At 35.7% G+C, this 24,255-nt stretch overlaps 1 protein-coding gene and 1 pseudogene across 1 annotated transcript; both read right to left on the bottom strand.

Moving 5' to 3' along the window:
• LOC18780607 lies at positions 179-14,116 on the bottom strand. Its single transcript, XM_020562216.1, has 15 exons — positions 12,910-14,116; positions 12,671-12,763; positions 12,380-12,567; positions 12,088-12,298; positions 11,739-11,976; positions 11,475-11,622; positions 11,078-11,384; positions 10,651-10,794; positions 6,160-7,410; positions 5,912-6,019; positions 5,594-5,805; positions 5,303-5,513; positions 801-1,038; positions 590-737; positions 179-516 (listed from the first exon to the last, which is right to left on the bottom strand). Exons 1-15 carry the CDS (start codon positions 14,114-14,116, stop codon positions 208-210), a joined length of 5,013 nt encoding a protein of 1,670 aa, XP_020417805.1. The 3' UTR covers positions 179-207.
• LOC18780942 lies at positions 14,941-21,495 on the bottom strand (annotated as a pseudogene).

Raw genomic sequence — 24,255 nt, 5'->3', positions numbered from 1 at the left:
AGTTAAAACGGCATGTATTGCATACGACTCTATTTCATTATAATTGACCGTAATACATCCTTGAAGTTTATACATAGTCCATACATCAGTAACTAGTTGTTATACATAATGCCAATTGTATAAATTACAATAACTTAATCCACAAGAAATATGTGTAAATAACATAATAATCACTCAAGCGAGCACCATATGAAGATCAAACTTTTTTCAACGTGCATCAAAATCGGAATTCGACAAGTCATTCACTGATGCAATTTCAAGTTGCTTTCCACCTACACCAGCCTCCACCAATTTCCTTCCAACAAAAAATGCTGGCTTTGTAGGTAAGGCTAATGGTGTGCTTTCATTTATCAACATAGATACTACAGCTGACATGGTGGGGCGATCTGCTGCATCTTCCTCTACACATAACAGAACAACATGGATGCATCTTAACACTTGATCGTTAATACATGAATCACCTACCGTTGGATCCATTAATTCTAGTCCTGCACCTTCTTTCCATAACTCCCATGCCTGAAATAACATTTTTCGGATTAAGAAAAAGAAAATGTAGAGTGTTATAAATGCAGAGAGTTGTTTGACATACGTATCCTACTAAACTGAGCGCGCGATCATCGTTGTAGAAGCTGTTGTTTCTCCTCCCACTTATGATTTCAAGCATCAACACCCCGAAACTGTAGACATCAGATTTTACGGAAACAATTCCTTCCATGGACTCAGGAGGCATGTAACCACTGCACTAAATGAAAATGAAAAAGGCTTTGATTAGCACATATCTTAGAAATTTGTTTACTTACCGTGTTCCGACAATTTTACTGGTGTTTGCTTCCAATTCATTATTGGTGAAAATCCTTGCCATACCGAAATCGGAGATTTTGGGGTTCAAATTTTCATCAAGTAGTATGTTACTTGCTTTTAAATCTCTGTGAATTACTTTCTTTCTTGAGTATTTGTGCAGGTACAGCAACCCTTGAGCGATTCCTTCAAGTATACCAAAACGCTTCTTCCAATCTAGAAGTAGACGTCTGTTTGGATCTGTCCAATATGTAGAGTTAAGTAAGATTAAAATTAATAGTAGTAATCTTTGAATTTTGACAGTCGAATAAAAATCAGATAACAAATATAACAAATCAAAATCAAGTATCTTTAATTCCTTACCAAATAAAAAGTGGTCCAAACTTTTGTTTGGCAGGTACTCATATATCAACATCCAGCTTCTTCATGAATGCAAAACCCAAAAAGCTGAACAAGGTTTGTATGTTGGAGTTCATATATGAGTATCAACTCATTCTTGAACTCTGCGGTTCCTTGCCCTGAACATTTCCAAAGCCTCTTCACAGCGATTTCTTGTCCCGTCCCCAATTTTCCCTGAATAAATAATCCATAATATTTCCCAGCCATTTCAAAAAGGAAAAACCTACATGTTCATCAGCTTTTGAATTACAAATAGAAAATACTTTTGTAATTTAAAATTTTACCTTATAAACAGGTCCAAAGCCCCCTTCTCCAAGCTTGTTTTCATCTGAGAAATTGGAAGTGGCAGCCAAGACAGATGCATAGCTAAATACACTTAGGTCCTGATGTCCCATCTTTCCATCATTTTGAAGTCCAACATGATCAGTAGGTCTATTAGATTTCATGAAGTTAAGCATTTCGTTCTCAATGTTTGTCCTGCTTTCGCCTATTTAGATTGATAGTGTAGAAAGTTATGATTTCAATTTGTGGACAACAAAACTCAATGATGTAAAACTAGAGGACATAAGCTTATACAGAAATATACCAGTTGAAAGTGCCAATCTTCTTCTTCGTAGTAGATGGCACAAGACTAAAAGCATTAGAGCAGCACCAGTAGAAGATGTGCCAATCCATATCCACTTTTGTCCTGCATCAAAAATATGCCAGTTGAAATTGGACTTGTGCTATAAGTTCAATGTATTAAAAGATACATAGCAAGAATTACCAGTATTTTTGTGAGGTGGTGATTTTGGTGGCGATGTTAAACTTGACAAAACAAAGCTACTAGTTGCAGTACTCGATCCTGTGTTTTCTTCGACAAACTCACTGTCTACACTCCAAAATTGACATCCTGTACTACCAGTAGTCCGATTATCTGATATTGGAAAGTTGAATCCAAGGCAGGTACAATTGTTCCAACAAGTAGCCTTGCAGGCGTTTATAGTACCACTGTGGCTTATATTTGAATCAAACCAGTAGGGGGATCTTGAGCTCAAATTCTTGGGTTTAAAGACACCATTTTTGAGCTCAAAGTCATCACCAACTCTGGCCACACAATCGCCCCTTTTCACGCACCCTCCATCGGTGTTATAGCCATCACAGTTAAGTGCTAGTACAATATCAACTTGTCCCTCATAGTCAAGAAATTTCCCCTGGCTGTATAGCACCAATTCTGGTTCAGGTTCACTTTGATCATCTACACCCCTGTATTTGAGGCACTCTTCGCTCTCATTTGAAACAATGCTAAAATTGTACCTCTGCTTGGACTCATTTGGCAAAATAAATTCAAATCTCCCATCTGATCTTAAGACTCCACTTGTCCAATAAACCACCCCACTTTTACTGAATTTCAACTGGCGCTCATTGGGGTCCCAATCAAGAGTGAAAGTTCCTGGAGCTGGGTTGTAGGTATCTGCCCACGCTAAAAGTGACCATATGTGGCCATTACTACGGTTAACACCTAATTTCATACTGGGTAAAAATGTGTCTACTGGATAATCAAAACATTGCCACAAAACCCGTTTCGTTGACCCATCCACAGAGTTCAGTTCTTGTACTATAAGATTGCCAGAATCCAAAAGGGTAGCCACAACAGGACCACTAGTTTGTGGAGCAGAGAAAATTGGAATTGAATCTTGACCTGTTTGAGTAATTTTCAATGTGTTGTTCAAGTCCAAGGTGAGAAGTGGGGAGGAAGGGTATGGAATAGGTGTGTTTCTGTTGCCAATCCATGCTTTGTTTGCTCCTGGTTTATTGCGCAGGATCGCTAGATAGCTGGTGTTCGAACTAGTTTGTACAATGAAACGCAGGATGAACTTGCCTGATGCAGAGACTAAGGAGCTTGAGGAATTGAGAGTGTCCCCTGGCTTGAGTGTGTCACTTGCAGCATCCTGACAAGTCCACAAGCATGCAAAAATGAGGAAGATAAATGAGTTCATCATCAAAGCTGTAGCCATGGATGACCACAAGACCATGAAAAAACTTGGCTGAAAAAACATGATCAAGAGGTGTGGGAGTTAAAACCAGTATCACAGTGGTCAAGGGTAGGAAATTCTTTAGAAACTAATAATTTTTTTTACAATTTCTGGAAGACATTTGTTTTGTTTTAAATTTAAAAATTTGGAAATTACAGGAAAACTTTTGATTCACATGTTTATGTTTTGACAATGATTTTTCTATTTGGTTTTGGTTAGAAGGACCTGCATTTACAACAATGACTGTCTTTTCTTTCTGATCAAGTCACGTAGTCGGCTCCTCTTCTTCGAAAGAGATGGAATGCATTAATTTGTGGAAAAAGAAAACAATGTTTTTTTTTTAAATTTTTAAATTTGGAAATTACAGGAAGACTTGTGACTCACATGTTTATGTTTTGACAATCATTTTTCTATTTGGTTTTGGTTAGAATGACCTGCATTTACAACAATGACTTTGTCTTTTCTTTCTGATCAAGTCACATAGTCGGTTCCTCTTCTCAAAAGAGATGGAATGCATTAATTTGTGGAAAAAGAAAACAATGGTTTCAAATGATAAGAAATAAACAAAAGAAAAGCTGTACTTTAACAATGATAATTTACTTGCTAAACTTGACTTGAAACTATAACAGGTCTAAGACTCAAAGTACAACTTTTGTTTTTTCTTTCCTTGAAAAAAAAAAAAAAATCTTATTGAAGTATATGTAGTTGAGGCACACAAAGCATGATCAGTACAACATCAAAATTGGAAATGGACAAGCCATTATAACTGATGTTGTGGGCGTTTAGATTTAGATGATTGGTTATGAACATGTATGCATATATCAGTTTCTACTTTCTTGGTTGCAAATTGTGTCTAAATCATCGATATGATCACATGTGACTGAAAAATTGCTCCTTAACTTCATCTTTCGTAAGAGTTTTTCAAATTGACAAAGATTGGTTTATTTCAATATATATATAGCAGACTGACTGGGTTTCACAAAAATAACAGTTCCACATAAAGTACTATCACACTTTTACAGCCACGAAAACATGATTGATTCCTTCATCGTGCACCAAAATCTGAATTGGACAAACCATTTATTGATCCATTTTGCGGTCCCTTTCTACCTATACCAGCAGTGTCTGTATTTCCTTCTGTGTAATATGCTGGTTTTGTTGGTTTAGGCAACTGCATGCTTTCATTTGTCAACATAGATATGACATCGGACATGGTAGGTCGGTCAGCTGCATTTTCCTCCACGCATAGTAGACCAACGTTGATGCATCTTAGCAATTGATTCCCGATACATGAATCGCTTAGAGTGGGATCCATTAGTTCTAACCCTGCATTTTCTTTCCATAACTCCCATGCCTGAAAACCAAGTTGATAAATATCATCATTTAGGATCATTGGAATATCTCACACCTTAAAAGGAAGAAAAACATAATAACAACTTCAGTTAGATATTTGTTTGACATACATATCCTACTAAATTGAGTACACGATCATCATTGTAAAAGCTATTGTTTTTCCTGCCACTTATGATTTCAAGCACTAACACCCCAAAGCTGTATACATCCGATTTTACAGAAACAATGCCTTCAATGGTCTCAGGAGCCATGTAACCCCTGGATTAAATGGACAAGAAAAAATCCTTTAATTAGTACAAATCTGCAAACATGCATGCTTAGCAACCGAAAGCAGAAGACATGATAAGAATGTATATATACACTCACAATATTTACTTACCGTGTCCCAACAATCCTACTGGTATTTTCTTCCAATGCATTGTGGGTGAAAATCCTTGCCATACCGAAATCGGAAATCTTCGGGTTCATATTTTCGTCAAGTAGTATGTTACTAGCTTTTAAATCTCTATGAATTACTCGAGTTCTTGAGTATTTGTGCAAGTAAAGCAATCCCTGAGTGATTCCTTCAATTATATTGAAACGCTTCTTCCAATCTAGTAGCACACCTCTGATTGAATCTGTCACACATAGAGAGTTAACGAAGAACACTATTTGTAATCTACATATTTTGACAGTGAATTTAAATCAGATAACAGAGCAAATCAAGCACTATGATTAAAGTGTTCTTAATTCCCAACCATATAAAAAGTAGTCCAAGCTTTTGTTTGGCAAGTACTCATATATCAACATCCTCTCTTCTTCATGAATGCAAAATCCAAAGAGCTGAACTAGGTTTGTATGTTGAAGTTCATGTATGAGTATCAATTCGTTCTTAAACTCTGATGTTCCTTGTCCGGAACATTTTGAAAGTCTCTTCACCGCTATTTCTTGCCCCTTCACCAATTTTCCCTGGACAGATTCTCAACAATATTCATAATTGTTCAGAAAAGAAAAGAAATCACGGCACATTTTATTATGCAAGGCCTTACCTTATAAACAGGGCCAAATCCGCCTTCTCCGAGCTTGTTTTCTTGAGAGAAGTTGGAAGTGGCAGCCAAAACAGATTCATAGGTAAACACGCTTAAATCATGTTTTCCCATGTTTCCATGATCGTTTTGAAGCTCATTAACAGGATCATAAGCAGATCTATTGGACTTCATGAAGCTAGGCAATTTGTTCTGTATCATTGCTCTGTTCTTGCCTATTTATTTAGATTAGTGCAGAAAGTTAAAATTTCAATTTGGGACAACAATTATGAAACGTGAATTCTTTTCTTTCTAACAAGTTCACGTGAGGCTTATATGTACCTGAGCATATTCTTCTTCTTAGCAGGTAACCCAAGATGCAGAACACCATTACAAGGACAGCAGCCGCAATAGCAATGCCAATCCATAGCCATTTATGTCCTGCATCATTTACAGAATGACAATTAATTAGCTACATATTTAGTCATATATTAGGTTCTCTTAGATTCTAGTTAATGTTTGTTGCTCATTATTGCACATTGATTGTCTCTTGTGAAGTACAGGTATCAAATTTTGGCAGCTAGACTTACCATTTTGTTGGGCAGGCGGTGGTGGTTTCGCTGGCGTTGCTAGTCCTGACAAAACAAAGCTGCTACTTGAATTGAGGTCTTCAAAGAACTGATAGTCTACACTCCAAAATTGGCACCCGGTACTAGTCTGACTCTGATTAGCAAGTGGAAGGTCAAATCCAAGACAGTCACAATTTTGCCAACAAGTAACCTTACAGTCACTACTACTAGCATTAAACCAGTTGGGGGATCTTGAAGTATTACTAGCGTTGTTGATCTTGAAGTAACCATTTTTTTGCTCAAATTCATCACCGAATTTCGCTGTACAACCGCTTGGCCGGTCCCTTCTCACGCACCCTCCACCTGTGTTGTAGCCATCACAGTTCTGTGCTTTCGTAATATCAACTTGTGTTCCATACTCAAAAAGTTTCCCACTGCTGTATAGCACCCATTCTGGCTCAGGATCACTTGGATCACCTACAGCAGTGTAGGTGAGGTAGTCTTCATTTTCATTTGAAACAATGCTAAAATTGTACCTCTGCTTTGACACATCAGGAAAAATAAATTCAAATCTTCCATCTCCGAAGATGCCGCTGGTCCAATAAACCACCCCAGCTTGCTTGATTCTCAATTGGTGTCCACTGGGGTCCCAATCAAGGCTCAAAGTCCCCGGCGCTGGGTTGTAGCTTGTTGCCCAAGACAAAAGTGACCAATTGTGCCCGTTTCTGTGGTCAACCCCCAATTTCATGCCTGGTAAAAATGTGTCTGTTGGATAATCAAAACTCTGCCACAAAACCCCGCTGGTTGATTCGTTGACAGAGTTCACTTCTTGTAGTACAAAGTTGCCAGAATCCAAAAGGGTAGCCACAACAACACTAGTTTGTGGAGCAGAGGAAATGACAATAGGGTCTCCACCTGGGTATGTAATTTTCAATGTGTTGTTCAAGTCCAAGGTGAGAAGTGGGGAGGAAGGGTATGGAATAGGTGTGTTTCTGTTGCCAATCCATGCTTTGTTTGCTCCTGGTTTATTGCGCAGGATAGCTAGATAGCTTGTGTTCAAACTAGTTTGTACAACGAAACGCAGGATGAACTTGCCTGATGCAGAGACTAAGGAGCTTGAGGAATTGAGAGTGTCCCCTGGCTTGAGTGTGTCACTTGCAGCATCATGACAAGTCCACAAGGAAACAAAAATGATGAAGAAAATTGAGCTCATCATCATCAAACCAGTAGCCATGGATGTCGACAAGTCAGGCCCTACTTTCACTTTAATTTCTACATATGATCATGAAAACTTAGCTGAAATAGCTTAGAATTTACACATGAATATGATAACAATCCCTAAGGTCAACGGTCGGTCGGCAATCATTTAGACATTAAATAAAGTTCTTACAAGTAGACATGAAGACTTTTTTTCTTTTGTTGGATTTAAAAATTAGAGAGAGTTTTGACTCTATTTTTTTCAATGTCTGCACTTGGAAGACAGTCTCTTTCATTCATTCTCTTTGCTTTTCTTCCTTCACAAGGCACTTGGCTCCTGATTGGAGGCGTATTTGTGGGAAAATAATAATTTCAAATGCTAATAAAATGAATAAATAAACAAATTCATCGTACCATATCTGTGCTCAATCTTGATGAAGAATAATAATTTTCTGGTTAGGAGGAGAGGATTCAAAATGTGTTTTCCACTAAAATGAAAGTGCAAGCACTTTCATATATTCTGATTGTTTATTTATCAATTTATTTTATTAATGATCAATTAATAAAAATAGTAGGTATGAATCGCAGAAACTACCTGAACCAGGCTGATAAAAAAAAAAGGTGAAAACCCAAGTCAAATTTATGATAAAAAAAGAAAGTAATTCTTAATTAATTTTATATATAATAGCACTACGTGTCCATCTTATATTTTAAATCAGGTTGAGTATTACAATCATTTTAAATTGATATTGATAAATATCCGATCATTCTTAGTTGGAAATGGACACCTCACACCTTTTTAAACTTATAAAAACGACCTAATATCCTAAGTTAACGCAATGTGAAATATCATATACTAACTTTGAAAGTATATGATGCATTTTGGTTGATCAAACTTTGAAAGTTGATATCAATCTTTATATTCTTGAAGGGGCAACGTGTCACAAGGCCCAAAGCCCCATCAGCCAACTGTGTAGTTGATGTATTTTTTATTTTTTATTTTTTATACAAGCGATAGTGGGGAAGGAAGCTTTTCCCACACACACTATCAAGGTGTCACGGAGATTCGAATATGAGATCACTGGTCTGCAAGTGAAGTTCCTTTCCATGCAATCTTAATACAACGGATTAGTGGTTAATTTACACAACTTGTGGTGGCCACAACAACACTTCTAGTACTAGTATTACTAGTAGTTTGTGGAGCAGAGCAAATGACAATAGGATCTCCACCTTGGTGTATAATTTTCAATGTATTATTCCTGTCCAACGTAAGAACTGCGAGTGAAGGGTGCAGAATTGGTGTGTCTCGGTTGCCAATCCATATGCTGTTTGAAACTTTTCTGTTCAGGATAGCTAGAAAGCTGGTTTCGTTGGAACCGTCGACTTTATATACATAGAAACCCAAACTGAACTTCCCAGATGAGGAAACTAAAGAACTTAGGGGTCGTTTGGTACACAAGCTTGGCTTGGACTGGCTTGGACTAAATTTAGTACCATGTTTGTTTCATTTAATTCTAGTCTTAGATGGGATTGCTAATACCGGGCCCACCAAAAACACCTCCTTAAGAGGGGACTACTAATCCCATGTAGAAAGGGAGGATTAGCTAGTCCTATGTTTACCAATGTATGAGATGCATATATTATATTGTAATACTAATAACATATATTACTATTATTATTATTATTACATACACATATACTATAATGTACATATATACATGTATATACACATATACAAGTATATATATATACACATATATACATATATAATATATATAAATACATATAGATATATACACATATATTATTACTATAATATACTCATATACACATACATATTAATATTATAATAATAGCATACATGTATACATGTATATATGTAATATATATTATATTATATATTAATGTACATATATACACGTATATACATGTATATATATAAACACATATATACATATATAATATATAAATACATATAGATATATACACGTATATTATTATTATAATATACCCATATACACATGCATATTAATATTATAATAATAGCATATTTGTATATATGTAATATATATTATTATAATACATATATATAAGTATATATACATATATGTGTATATATTATACCCATGTATGTATTATAATATACATATACACACGTATATAGACATATACATTATATATTTATATTATATGTATATATATTATAATATACATATAACATGTATATTATTATTATAACATACTCATATATATTATCTATTATAATATACATATGTATATGTATATGTATTATACCCATGTATATATTATAATATATAGATACACCTATATACACATATATTATATACATGTATATACATATATATATGTATATTATAATATATAATATATATACATATATAATATACATATATACACATATATACATGTATATTATTATTATTATTATTATTATTATTATAACATACCCATATATATATATTATATATTATAATATACATACATATATATAAATATATGTACATGTATTATACCCATGTATATTATAATATACATATATACACCTATATACACTTATATATATATGTATGTACGTTTATATTATTTAAAATATATAATATTATTATAATATACTTATATACATGTATATACATATATATTATATATATTATAAAATATATATATACATATATATAGATATTTTTGAAAAAATAAAAAAATTATAGTCCTAGTCCAAGCATACACCAAACGCAGGATAAGTGTTATCCAACTTAGACCAAGCCAAGCCAGTCCCTAAGCATAGTCCATGCCAAGACAGTCCTGTGTACCAAACGAGCCCTTAAGGAATTGAGAGTGTCTCTCCTGGTTTGAGTGTGTCCCTAATATTGCTTGCTGCAGCATCATGACAGGTCCACAAGCTTCCAATAGTGATCAAGAAAATTAAGTTGATCATGATAGCCATGAATGAAAGCTTAGCTGAGAAACATGGAAGCAATCACAACAATCCATCTCTTTAAGGTCAAGTGGCTGACAATACTAGAGAATATTTTAAAATCAAGTTTCTAACATGTTTACAGGAAGCTGATTTTGACTCCCTCATACTCATACTAGTCTACTGCACACCATCCATCCATGGCATGGAAGAGATGTTTATATGTTATTATCCTATTATCCGGATGGAAGACTTGGAAAGAGATGGAGGTGTTTGTGGGAAAAAAACAATAATTTGCAATGCTAATAAATAAAGAGTGATAAATTAATGAATGATTGTGCTTAATTGGCTATGGAGGAACACATCCACTTGTTAATCAAAACCTTCCTCTAGATGCAAGGCCTGCCCAATGTTAGCAATATTATTATTCCAATGCAAGGCAGTCCAAGCTGAGCCACCAAACGAGGCCTCAACATATGAGACAAATTGCTCTCCATTAAACTTAGTGTCGTTTAGTCGTTCTCTATCTAACAAAACATAAAATGGAAATTTTAATTGAAAGAAAGTCACTCTCCAATTCTATTACAGCACTTCATCTGTCAACATCATGATCAATACATATATTCTCAATGGGCAAATATAAAGATTTATACATAGTAATGCACACATGAATAACTAGTGAAGTTGTTATACATAATGCCAATTAATAAATTACAAAAACTTAATACGCAAGAAATATGTGTAAAGAGGATAATAATCTTTTTAATACAGGAACACACAAGCTAGCACCCTCTGAAGATCAAACTTAACGTGCATCAAAATTGGAAATGGACAAGTCATTCACTGATGTAATTTCATTTTGCTTTTCACCTATACCAGCTTCCACCAATTTCCTCCCAACAAAAAATGCTGGCTTTGTAGGTAAGGCTAATGGTGGGTTTTCATTTGTCAACATAGAAATCACATCTGACATGGTAGGCCTATTGGCTGCATCTTCCTCTACACATAACAGACCAACATGGATGCATCTTAACAATTGATCTTCAATGTGTGATGAATCACCTACCATTTGATCCATTAATTCTAGCCCTGAACCTTGTTTCCATAACTCCCATGCCTGAAATATATAAGCGTTTGGGATATCAGAATGGTTGAATTCACACCTTGAGAAGAGGAAATTATAAATGCAAAGATTTGTTTGACATACATATCCTACTAAATTGAGTGCGCGGTCATCATTGTAGAAGCTGTTGTTTTTCCTCCCACTTATGATTTCAAGCATCAACACCCCAAAGCCGTAGACATCAGATTTTACAGAAACAATTCCCCCCACGGACTCAGGAGGCATGTAACCACTGCACCAAGTGAAAAGGAAAAGGCTTTAATTAGTACATATATTTCAAACATGCATGTTTAGCAACCAAAAGTAGAACATATGATAATTATGTGAACACACAGACATTTTACTAACCGTGTCCCAACAATCCTGCTGGTGTTTTCTTCCAATTCATCGTGGGAGAAAATTCTTGCCATACCGAAATCGGAAATTTTAGGGTTCATATTTTCATCAAGTAGTATGTTACTAGCTTTTAAATCTCTATGAATTACTCGCGTTCTCGAGTACTTGTGCAAGTAAAGCAATCCCTGAGTGATTCCTTCAATTATATTGAAACGCTTCTTCCAATCTAGTAGCACACCTCTGATTGAATCTGTCACATATAAAGGAAGAATACTCTTTGTAATCTACATATTTTGACTGATTAAAAATCAAATAACAAATGAAATCAAGCACTATGATTAAAATGGTTTTAATTCCCAACCAAATAAAAAGTAGTCCAAGCTTTTGTTTGGCATGTACTCATATATCAACATCCTCTCTTCTTCATGAATGCAAAATCCAAAGAGCTGAACAAGGTTTCTATGTCGAAGTTCATGTATGAGTATCAATTCATTCTTAAACTCTGACGTTCCTTGTCCGGAACATTTTGAAAGCCTCTTCACGGCTATTTCTCGTCCATTTGCTAATTTTCCCTGAATAGATTCTCAACAATATTCTGAATTGTTTCAAAAAGGAAAAGAAATCATTACACTGTTTAGTATGCAAGGCCTTACCTTATAAACAGGTCCAAAGCCCCCTTCTCCGAGCTTGTTTTCTTGAGAGAAGTTGCAAGTGGCAGCCAAGACAGATTCGTAGGTAAATATGTTTAAATCATGCTGTCCCATATTTTCTTCATCAGTAGGTCTGTTGGAATGTTTCATGAAGCTAAGCATTTTGTTCTGTATATTTGCTCTGTTCTTGCCTATTTTTTTAGATTGGTGGAGAAAAGATTTGAATTTAGGTCAACAATGTCAAACGTGTAAATTCTGTCTAACAAATGCACGAGGCTTAAAGATTATTTATACCTGAAACTATTCTTCTTCTTAGCAGATAGATGCAGAACACCACTACAAGTACTGCAGCAGCAATAGCAATGCCAACCCACAACCACTTATGTCCTGCATAATTTACAGAGTAATATTTAATTAGCTGCATATATTAATTATTTATTTGGCTCATTTGTTTCTAGTTAAAGTTTGTTGCTTATTTGCACATTAACTGTCTCTTGTGAAGCACGGATATTAAAATTGGCAGCTAGACTTACCATTTTTTTTGGCAGATGGTGATTTTGCTGGTGTTGCATGTCCTGACAAGACAAAACTGTTACTAGCAGTGAGGTCTTCAAAGAATTGACAGTCTACACTCCAAAATCGGCACCCGGTGCTAGTCCCATTAGCAAGTGGAACGTCAAATCCAAGGCAATCACAATTTTGCCAACAGGTAGCCTTACAATCACTACTACTAGTGCCAAACCAGGACGGGGATCTCGAACTATTACTAGAGTTGTTGATCTTGAAGTAACCATTTTTGAGCTCAAATTCATCATTGAATTTGGCCATGCAATCACTTGGCCGATCCCTTCTCACACACCCTCCACCTGTGTTATAGCCATCACAGTTCTCTGCTTGTGTGAAATTAAAGGATCCATCATGAAATCTCCCCATAAAGGTTAGCACCCATTGTGGTTCCTGATCACTTTGATCATGATCTACAGCAGTGTAAGTGAAGTAGTCTTCATTGTCATTTGAAACTACACTAAAATTATACCTCAGCTTGGACTCCTCAGCCGAAATAAATTCGAACGTTTTACTACTGCTTGTAAAGACTCCACTAGTCCAATAAAGCACCCCTTGTCGCCTGATTTGCAATTGATGTCCATTGGGATCCCAATCCAGAGTGAATGGCCCTGGCATTGGGTTGTTGTAAGTAGCCCATGATGACATCGACCAAAGATGGCCACTCTTATGATTAATACCTAACTTCATGCCAGGTAAAAATGTGTCAAATGGATAGTCAAAACTTTGCCACCAAACCTGCTTTGTCGATCCATCCGTAGAGTTCACTTCTTGCAGTATAAAATTGCCAGAATCCAAAAGGGTAGCCACAACACTAGTACTAATATTACTAGTTTGTGGAGCAGAGGAAATGACAATAGGGTCTCCACCTTGGTGAGTGAGTTTCAATGTATTATTCCAGTCCAAGGTCAGAACTGCGGATGAAGGGTATACAATAGGTGTGTCTCGGTTGCCAATCCATACATTGTTTGGAGCTTCTTTGTTCAGGATAGCTAGATAGCTGTTGTTGTTGGAACCATCATTATATACATAGAAATACAAACTGAACTTTCCCGATGCAGATACTAAGGAACTTGAGGAATTGAGAGTGTCCCCTGGTTTGAGTGTGTCACTTGCAGCATCATGGCAAGTCCACAAGGAAGCAAAAATGATGAAGATAATTGAGCTGATCATCATCAAACCGGCAGCCATGGATGTCAACAGGTCAGGCAGTTAATTTCTCCAGATGATCATGAACACACAACTGAAATAGTTTAGGCATTAAATAAAGTATTTACAATTCGACATGAAGACTTTGTTTTCTTTTATTTGATTTTAAAATTAGGGAAATAGTTTGACTCACTCTTTTTTATACTTATGGACACACCATATCCGTCGTCCATCCGTGCTCTTGGAGAGAAGGTTATATCTTCCTTTCTTTTCTCTTTGCTTTTCTTTCTTCAAAAGGCACTTGGCTCCTGGTTGGAGTCGTATTTGTGGGAAGACGATAATTCCAAATTGTAATAAAAAGAATAACTAAACAAATTCCTCGTACCATCGAGGGTTATTTAAAAGGAATAAATAAAATATATAAGGGAACACTTGTACTTAATCATAATGAATAATATTAATTTTCTGGTTAAGAGGTGCAAAGCCATTTGCTGAAGGTTTGAAAATGCAGAGGGGAAGGAGAGATTTGAATTTGAAAGCACTGTCGTTTTCTCATACTGGTAGGTAATGAGTCACAGCTGAAGTTTCAAACTAGATAAACCTTAAAAGAAGGCTCATTAAAAAAGAACCCAAGTCAAGTTTCTGATAAAAGGCAGTAAGATATTGATAAATGTCCAATCATTCTTAGCTGGAAATGGGTTTTAGTGAACTCACAAACAGTTGCTGTAATATAAACCTCATCCTATTACTTTAACAACTTCCTTATATTAGATTCATAATTCTACACAAGTAACTCATCACCAGATCGGAATTGGACAAATAATTTTATCAATATAACTTGTGGTCCCTTTCTATCTAGCTATAGCAGCAGTGGCCGCGTTTCTTTCTGTGTAAAATGCTGGCTTTGTTGGCATAGCTAACTCCATGCTTTCACTTGTCAGCATAGATATGACATCTGACATAGTTGGTCTATCGGCTGCATTCTCTTCCACGCAAAGGAGAGCAACATGTATGCATTATTTCAAGCCCTCCACCTTCCTTCCACAACACCCATGCCTGAAACAAGATTAATAAGAACGAATATCACACCTTAAAAAGAAGAAAAGTATAAACATGCCTGCAGAGATTTGTTTGACATACATATCCTACTAAATTGAGCACACGATCCTCTTTGTATAATCTATTGTTTTTCCTGCCACTTATGATTTCAAGCGTTAACACTCCAAAGCTGTAGACATCTGATTTTATTGAAAAAGTTCCCTCCATGATGTTGGAGACATGTACCTGCTGCACCAAATGAGAAAGAAAAAGCTTCTTGTACAGATCTATGGAAATGCATGACAAAGCAACATGTGGGTAGTAATAAGAATGTGTACTAATAATTACCGTGTTCCAACAATCCAACTAGTATTTTCTTCCAATTCATTATGAGTGAAAATTCTTGCCATACCAAAATCTGAAATTTTGGGGTTCATATTTTCGTCAAGTAGTATGTTGCTAGCTTTTAAATCCATATGAATTACTTTCCTTCTCGAGTACGTACTTGTGCAAGTAAAGCAACCCTTCAGCGATTCCTTCAATTATACTTAAACGCTTCTTCCAAACTAGGAGCAAAGCTCTGGTTGATTCTGTCCAATATATGACAGTTTATTAACGAAGATTAACAAAGGCAAATTTCCCAACCAAATAAAAACTAGTCCAAGCTTTTGTTTGGCATGTACTCATATATCAGCATCCTCTCTTTGCCATGGATGCAAAATCCAAAGAGCTGAACAAGGTTTGTATGTTTGTAGTTCATATATAAGTCTTAATTCATTTTTGAACTGCAATGCTTCTTGTCTCGAGCATTTGGAAAGTCTCTTTACAGCTATTTCTCTTCCTGTCGCCAATTTGTCCTGAATCGGCAATCCATAATATTTTTCAGTTGTCCCCAAAAAAACCTAAAAACTATGATATTTCTCTGCTATTGGTATACTTTTTTTTTATAATCACTTTAAGCCTTACCTTATAATGAGGTCCAAAGCCCCCTTCACCAAGCTTGTTATCTTCAGAGAAGTTACAGGTGGCAGCCAGGACAGATGCAAAGCTAAATATGCTTAAAGCATGACGTCCCATGTTTCCATGATCATTTTGAAGCCCATCAAAATCATCAGTAGGTCTATTATATATCATGAAGTTGAGCAATTCGTTTGGACTGTTTGTCCTGCTATCGCCTGTTTAGATTCATCGTGTAGACAATTAAGATTTTAAATTTGACACAATTGTTAAAGATGCGAAAATTATGTTTAACATGTGCAGATAAAGTTTAAAGAATATAACAGCTGAAAGTACAAACTTTTTTCTTCGTTGTAGATCCATTACTAGTACTAGAGCACCAGCAAAAGTAGTGCCAATCAATATCCTCTTGCATAAGCTTTTGGAGTGAGCCTTGGTTTCAGAAGGCCCCCCTAAATTCATTTAATTAGACATGCAGATATAGGGGTAATATAATTTGCTGTTAATGTTCGTTTTTTGTTTGTACATTAATTGTCTTTTTGGAAAATTAATATATGTGAGGTGGTATGAAGTTGGACTTGTGGTCTAAAAGCTCAATTTTTTTAACAAACCTCTTTCATTTTAAGAAACAAAACCAGAACAGCAGGAGACATAAACCAAAACAGAGCAGCGAAAAAAAATACAGCTCTGACTTGTGGCCCTTGTTCCGTCTTCAGTTTCTTTGAGGGCATGGTCGCCCATCCACATGAGTTAGGACTTGTGTCAAAAATATAGTGCCATGGATCCACCCACTATACTCTACATATATAGTTCTATATCAATTCAAACCGTAATAACTATAGGCTGTATACCTAACGCCTCAAGTCCAGACTTTAAGCTGTAAATTTCACGTTTACAATTTATTGAGTTTTGCATAAACGGCTAAGGAATGTAACGTGTGCTTTGGGGATGCCTTCAGTTAGAAGAACACTGATCTTACTTTCAACCCAAGACAAAAAAGACTATTGATTTTATAATCAATAAAATTCTCTTCTTTTTTTCTTCTTTTTTTCTTATTGGCAACATTTCATAAAATTCAAATCATCTCGTAGCAATGTATTTATTAATTTTGTTTTCTAAATAAGGACCAAGGTATTAACTTTATATTTTTATTACGTTTGAATACTAGTGTTATTACAAATTTAACTTATCAAACATATTATATAAGTAAAAGAAAAAGAATTGAGCTTAACCTTTCAAACATCTTTTCAAACCAAAAAAATAAAATAAAACAATTCAGTTTGGTAATTACTTAAAGGAGAGAAAAGAGCTAATTTTAAAGTAATTTACTTGTCGTGTTTATTATTAGAATACATTTCTATTGGATTCCATACGAAAGCCGTCGACATGTCGTTTTTGTACAATCGACGACGTTGTAAGTTGTAACTAATTGAAGTTTGCGTCGATTGACCAATGTTCTAAAAATAGCTACGAGGCAGGCACAGGCCTAGCGCCTAGAGGAGTAATTGACTAGGCATTTTATTTATTTATAATTATTTTGTATTATAAATTATAAATTTATACATAAATAATGCAAAAATAAAAGGACATATAAATGATAAAGTACCATAATCTATATATACAAAGCAAAAGGTAGAGCATGGTAAAACATTCAAAATACCAGAAAATACCATTGGTTAATGCAAACATTAAGAATTGAAATTATTAATTAAATGAGGATAATATGGTAAATTCACTCTTTTTCACATTGAAAAAAATTAAAAGAAAAATCAGATAAAAGATTCTATTTTAATGGAACACAACTACCCATTATCTTTTATAATTCTAAAATAAATTTAATTTTTTTTTTTAAAAGCCTCACACAAGCGCGGAAGTGTGTGTGGAGAGGCTAGTTAATATAAAACATGGGAAATAGTTAGGCATAAAACCTAGGTTTTCTTTAGAGGGTGCATTTGCTAACACGTGGGTTGGGAATCTCTTAATTGTATTTAACTTTTCAAACTGACTTCAAAAGCACCAGATTAACACACCAACATGAAATATCGTTTATCGAGCCTCCCTTAGTGTAAAAGGACTGTGACTTCATTATCTGAAAATGCTTTAGAAGAAGGATTGACCTCGAGTTCATTGACATCCTTTTTTTTTTTTTGGGTTGAATTTATGGGTTAAAGCCGTGTTATTTGTTATAAATAAAATTTATTTATTTTTAATTCTTGCCCAATGGGCTAATAGCTGGAAATCATTAGAATGGGGGGTTGGAAAGAATTTAAATTCTCATTCCCCAATATCGCTTGTACAAATAAAATAATTGAAGAAATATCTAGTCAAATGGACTAAAGTGGCATTTCAGCCCCAAACCTTAAAATGATATTACAAAATCGTATATTTCAAGAGTATAGACGGGCAGCTATACTCGCCAAATATATTAGAAAATTTTAAACGTATAGCCGGTCGGCTATATTTTCTAAACATATTTGAATATTTTAAAAGTATAAATGTTAATATATTCGAATTTTAAGAGTATAGCCGCACGGCTATACTCTGTTAATATATTCGAAATGAACACGAAGCTTGCACTCGGAGAGGACGGAGGTTGCAGTCGAAGTTTCGCTTCTCTATCAACTCAAGCTTCGATTTGTTTTCTTCGATTTCGGCAGCTTCGTCCTCCGGGTTCGGCGACGAAAAAAGACCCAACCCGCCTAGGAGGCCCGCCCAGCCGCCTAGCGCCCGCCTAGCCGCCTAGCGCCCGCCTAGACGGAGGTTGCAGTCGAAGTTTCGCTTCTCTATCAACTCAAGCCTCGATTTGTTTTCTTTGGTTTCGGCTGCTTCGTCCTCCGCGTTTGGCAACAGAAAAAGACCCAACCCGCCTAGGAGGCCCGCCCAGCCGCCTAGCGCCCGCCTAGACGGAGGTTGCAGTCGAAGTTTCGCTTCTCTATCAACTCAAGCCTCGATTTGTTTTCTTTGGTTTCGGCTGCTTCGTCCTCCGCGTTTGGCAACGAAAACAGACCCAACCCGCCTAGGAGGCCCGCCCAGCCGCCTAGCGCCCGCCCAACCGCCTAGCGCCCGCCCAGCCGCCTAGCCGTCTCGCCGCCCGCCTAGGCCCATTTTTTAGAGTCTAAAGCACAAGATGCCAAGGATAGACTCGAAACGGCTGCCTCTCAGGCTCAAAAGGTCATGCACTGATGTACTTAATCCATCTTTGGTCTATGGCTATGAGTGTGTGATGTTGTTAGTGTGGTGTTCATTTTGCCATTGGCTTCTTTCTCTTTGCTTTCAGATGGCTGACATTGTTACAGAACAATGGATTCAAATTCAACGCCTTGAGCAGGCTCTTCATATTACACAAGTAAGTTTTTTCTGCTTTAAACTGGCTTCAGGTTCTTTATTTGCTAAATTCATAAGTTTTGCTGATTCACTAATATTTGCTAGTTTCTTCTTGGTTGGACTGCTTTTCATTCTTTGGATATTGCATTTCTGTTATAGATTTTGACATTTGATCATGCCCTCTTGTTTGCTGAGAGAAAAAAGAAAAAGAAGAAAGATTTGGCTCCTCCTCCTGTTGCATAGGAACCCAAACCCAACGCACCAAAGGACAGGAAAAAAAAAAAGAAAAAAAGAAATATTACACCACCTCAAGTGAAAAATCTAATTCATTTAAGCTTTTATATTTGTTCTTGTATCAGCATCTGTGTTTCTGTTTTGTGAACTCCACCTCCACTCCAAAGAAAAAAAATAAAAAAAATCAGAGGGTGCATTTCCTAACGCATGGGTTGGGAATCTCTTCATTATATTTAACTTTTCAAACTGACTTCAAAAGCACCAGATTAACATACCAACATGAAATATCGTTTATCGAGCCTCCCTTAGGGTAAAAGGACTGTGACTTCATTAGCTGAAAATGCTTTAGAAGAAGGATTGACCTCGAGTTCATTGACATCCCTTTCACTATAAAAACCTGGCTTTTAAGGTTGAGGCAATGACCCTTCGATTTTGAAGGATAGCAAAGATTATTCAGCAAACATCTCCAATTTTGAAGGATTCAAAAGGTGAAAAATATTTTAATCTGATCTCGTAACAATTTGTGTCTAATAATGGCTAATATGCCGTTAGAGAAACAGAGATAGAGGTGCATATCACTGTGCTGGTTGTAACATTTGGCTAATATGTACCTACAGGAACTATGTATATGTCTGTTTTCTAACTGTCCAGCATTCAGCCCCATATAGCATGGCTGGTCTAACAGATGTTCTATAAACTTAGCTTTCAATTCTAGCAAAATATGATGATCACACTATATATATGCTTAACAAAACCCTCCATTTTACCTATCGTGCTTTGATTCTATGAGCCACATAATCTCTATTCTCCCCTTGTATATATGGATGATTGAGTACATGCTACTAGTGAAAGTTTTTGCTTTTTGATATACTCTTAGTGGTGCAATTGGTTGCTCCTATGTCTTCGTCAGAACCAAAGGCCCCTAGTGAAAGTGTTGAGACAGACTTGTTGTATCTACTCAGCTTTTTTTCGTTCAGAATATTTTGGATGTGTTATTAAAAGTGTGAAGATAGCATTTTATTCCTATGGTAAATGGATGCTATATGTGCAATGCTTATGATTTCTTATCTCAGTTATAGGAGAAACAAAGACTTCCGTAGCTTCTGGAAATGAGCATATTGGGGAGAAGCAATTAACGGATGTCTTCTTATAAGAAGATGGATCCAAAATAGTAAAGGAGCCACGCACAGTTCAACAATGAGGCACCCACCACCTATTTCCAGTCCAGGCAAGGGATATGACTTACAAATTATTATTGTATTTATTTTGGAACTGCAAAATTGGTTATACTTTAAGTCTTCTTTTAAGTTTAATAAAATTGGTAATATATTTAGGTCAACACCCAATTTCATGCCTGGTAAAAATGTGTCTAGTGGATGATCAAAACTTTGCCAAAAAACCCGGATCGTTGATCCGTTGACAGAGCTCACTTCCTGCAGTACGAAGTTGCCCGAATCCAAAAGGGTAGCCACAACACTAGTACTAGTGTCATTAGTTTGTGGAGCAGTGGAAAGTACAAAAGGATCACCACCTTAGTGAGTAATTTTCAACGTGTTATTGGTGTCCAAGGTAAGAAGTGGGGAAGAGGAGGATGAAATAGGTGAGTCTGGGTTCGCAATCCATGGTATGTTTCCATGACGTTTAATGCGCATGATAGAAAGAAAGCTGGAATCTGAGCCGCCAGTAGTTCTTACAGTAAAATTCAGAGAGAAGTTCCCTGATGATGAAACTAAGGAACTTGTGGAATTGAAAGTGTCCCCTTGTTTCAGTGTGTCTGTTGCATCGTGCAAAGTCCACTGGCATGCAAAAATGATCAACATAATGAAGCACTTCATCATCCAATCAGCAGCCATGAGAATGACCACAAGGCCAGACTGTCTTGATGATCATGAGAACTCCTCTTTTGAGAAATATAAGAATCTTATCATTTAAACTTTCAAGATGGAAAAGATATGTTCTAAAGCCACAAAATAAATCAGTTTAAAAAAAAAGTAAATGAGCTCACAGAAGGGATAGGGGAGAGAGAGAGAGAGAGAGAGAGAGAGAGAGAGAGAGAGAGAGAGAGAGAGAGAGAGAGAGAGAGAGGGTGAAACCAATATCAAAATTTATGAACTGGAGAGTTAAGTTTGAATGTACTATAATCCAATACCGATAGAACAGCCGGCTAGGAGGAGACTCCAAGCAACAACCGATTCAAAGCATATCGGCTATGGACTTTGTTGCCGAATATGTGAAAACTGAGTCAAAGCATATCGGCTATGGATGTGCCAATGATTCATTGTGTTCTACTTGTTTGTATCTACATTGTTAGTACAACCTTATATTTCCAAGTAATAGAATGAACTTAGACTAGTGTGTTAATTAAACAAGTCTACCTAGTACTCAAGGTGAATTATTCCAATATATACTTTTGTATATATGCTTTCCTCAATGCTTTTTATTTGTTTTTTTTTTAATTTTTATGTAGAAGTATGTGACATGTACCAAATGTTGATTTGGGTATTTCACTCTTTAGGATGATATAGTGAAACGAACATGGATGTTGTCTTTGACCGGCAGTTAAAAGTCATATGTATATTTTTTGGGACTGCTGTTAGGGCTAAGTTTCACATGTATATATATGTTTTATTTTGACATAGTCTATTATAATCGATGATACTTAATTATGTGGGACGAATTAGGATACTAGTGTATTTATTTCTTTATGTGGGACTTCAAACTTGCATACTTGTTCTTGAGAAACTGCCAAAAGCCACAAGATGATAGTCTCAGCCAATGAGCTATATAGGTTTAATATTTTCTTCTCTAAAAATCTACTTGAGCTACAGCCCTTTGTAGCCCACTAGGTATTTCCGTCCGTGACGTTGGACCAAAAATCTTTGGCATAGACATCTTAACTAAAATTTCAAACTCTGTATTTGGATATAGAGTACCACCTTTATGTGTACTTGAACGAGAAGTATGCTCTTGCTCTTGTGTACCTTTGAATGTGAAAAACTTTATTTGTGTAAAAGTGCTGTAAGTTGTGTATAATTAGTAAAAATGACATTATGTTGAAATGACTTTTCTATTCAAGTGTTTGGTAAAAAAAAAAAAAAAAACAATTTTACTTTTACTTATGTAATTCTTGTGTTAAATATGTTTTTTTAACCATTACAAAAGCAAATACCAATAAAGACCAGACCTGGAATTTCAAACAAGAAAACGTAGTAGCCTAGGTGGGGAGGGAGATTCTCCAGCTCCACTCCTTGTAATCATAAAATAAATAATGTGTGGAAAACTATTTTGATTGCACTAAAATTCTTCACTATTATAATTTTAACAATGTAAGAAAATTTCCATAATTTTAAATTTTAAATATAAAAAATATTGGACTCTTTTTTTTGGGGTCTGAAAACAAATATTGGACTTGGGACTTTATGCAATCAATCTCGCATTGCCAAGCTATTGGACGGCGAAAAGAAATGAAAGAATCATAGTAGGTGGAATAGAAAATAGAAAAGAGGGCATTTTGTGGAAATTGTAAAAAGAAGTAAGGTTATGTTGGGTAGTTTGCAAAAATTCATTAATGTTCTGACTGTTCCAACTTGATTCTCGAGAAAGTTGAAACAAAAATTACCTCCACTCTTGCTTTCCCAACTATTGTCGTTAACAGTGAATTTCTCAAATAATTGCGTTATCCTATTTTTACCAAACATGCTGATACGCACGTCACTTTCAAATAAAGTGATTTTCCTCTAAATAATCAATGTCAAACGGATACTAAAATTGAAATAGAATGCATAAAATATGACAACTAGCACATCAAACTCGCATAAGGAACAATAATTTGATTTGTATATGTGTTTTCAGTCAGCTGCGCATCTGAGAAGCTTTGGTTTCCAGTGCTTGCAATGAACTATGGCTGCTCATAATTTGAACTCAGCTCTCGAATGGGTTTGGTGTTGTGTGATAGGTGTATTAGAATACTTCAAGGGTATTTTTGGTAATTAAATAAAGTATATTTAGTTAATTTTACATTTTGATTTAAATATAAGGGTGTACTCAATTGTTTTTATAACACTCTTTTATTCAGTCCCGATCTCTTAGACCACAGAAGACTAAGAGATTGTGGTCACCCACCGTTGGATATTAATCAAATGGTTCACAAAAGTTTCTTAAGTATAAGAGTGAGTGAACCGTTGAATTTACATCCAACGGTGAGTGACCACAAATCTCTTCAACCCATGTGGTCCAAGAGATCGGAATCGCCCTTTTATTATTGTCCATATCAAGAATTGTAAATTGTGTTTGTTTCGAATTAAATGATCTTAATGCATATGTTTACTTTATGTTCAACAACTTCAACTCATCAAATTTCCTTATATTACATGATGAGTTAGCAAGTTCGAATTTTTCATATTCCTAAAATGCCCTTTTCATATAATCTAACCAGTAATTTTTCCATCAGTTTTTAATGTTCTAATTATGGGATTTATTTATGTGTACCAATAACCATCGGTATGAACCTTTGTGCAATTATATGCATTATCGGGAGACCAAATCAGCTTCGTTTCTGTCCATAATCTACTTCTGATTCTTTTTCTTCTTTTCGCTTTGCCCAATATATGTGA

This window comes from Prunus persica, chromosome G4 (assembly GCF_000346465.2).
Source record: "Prunus persica cultivar Lovell chromosome G4, Prunus_persica_NCBIv2, whole genome shotgun sequence".
NCBI lineage: Eukaryota > Viridiplantae > Streptophyta > Magnoliopsida > Rosales > Rosaceae > Prunus > Prunus persica.
This window is presented reverse-complemented; position numbering and strand designations above follow the sequence as displayed.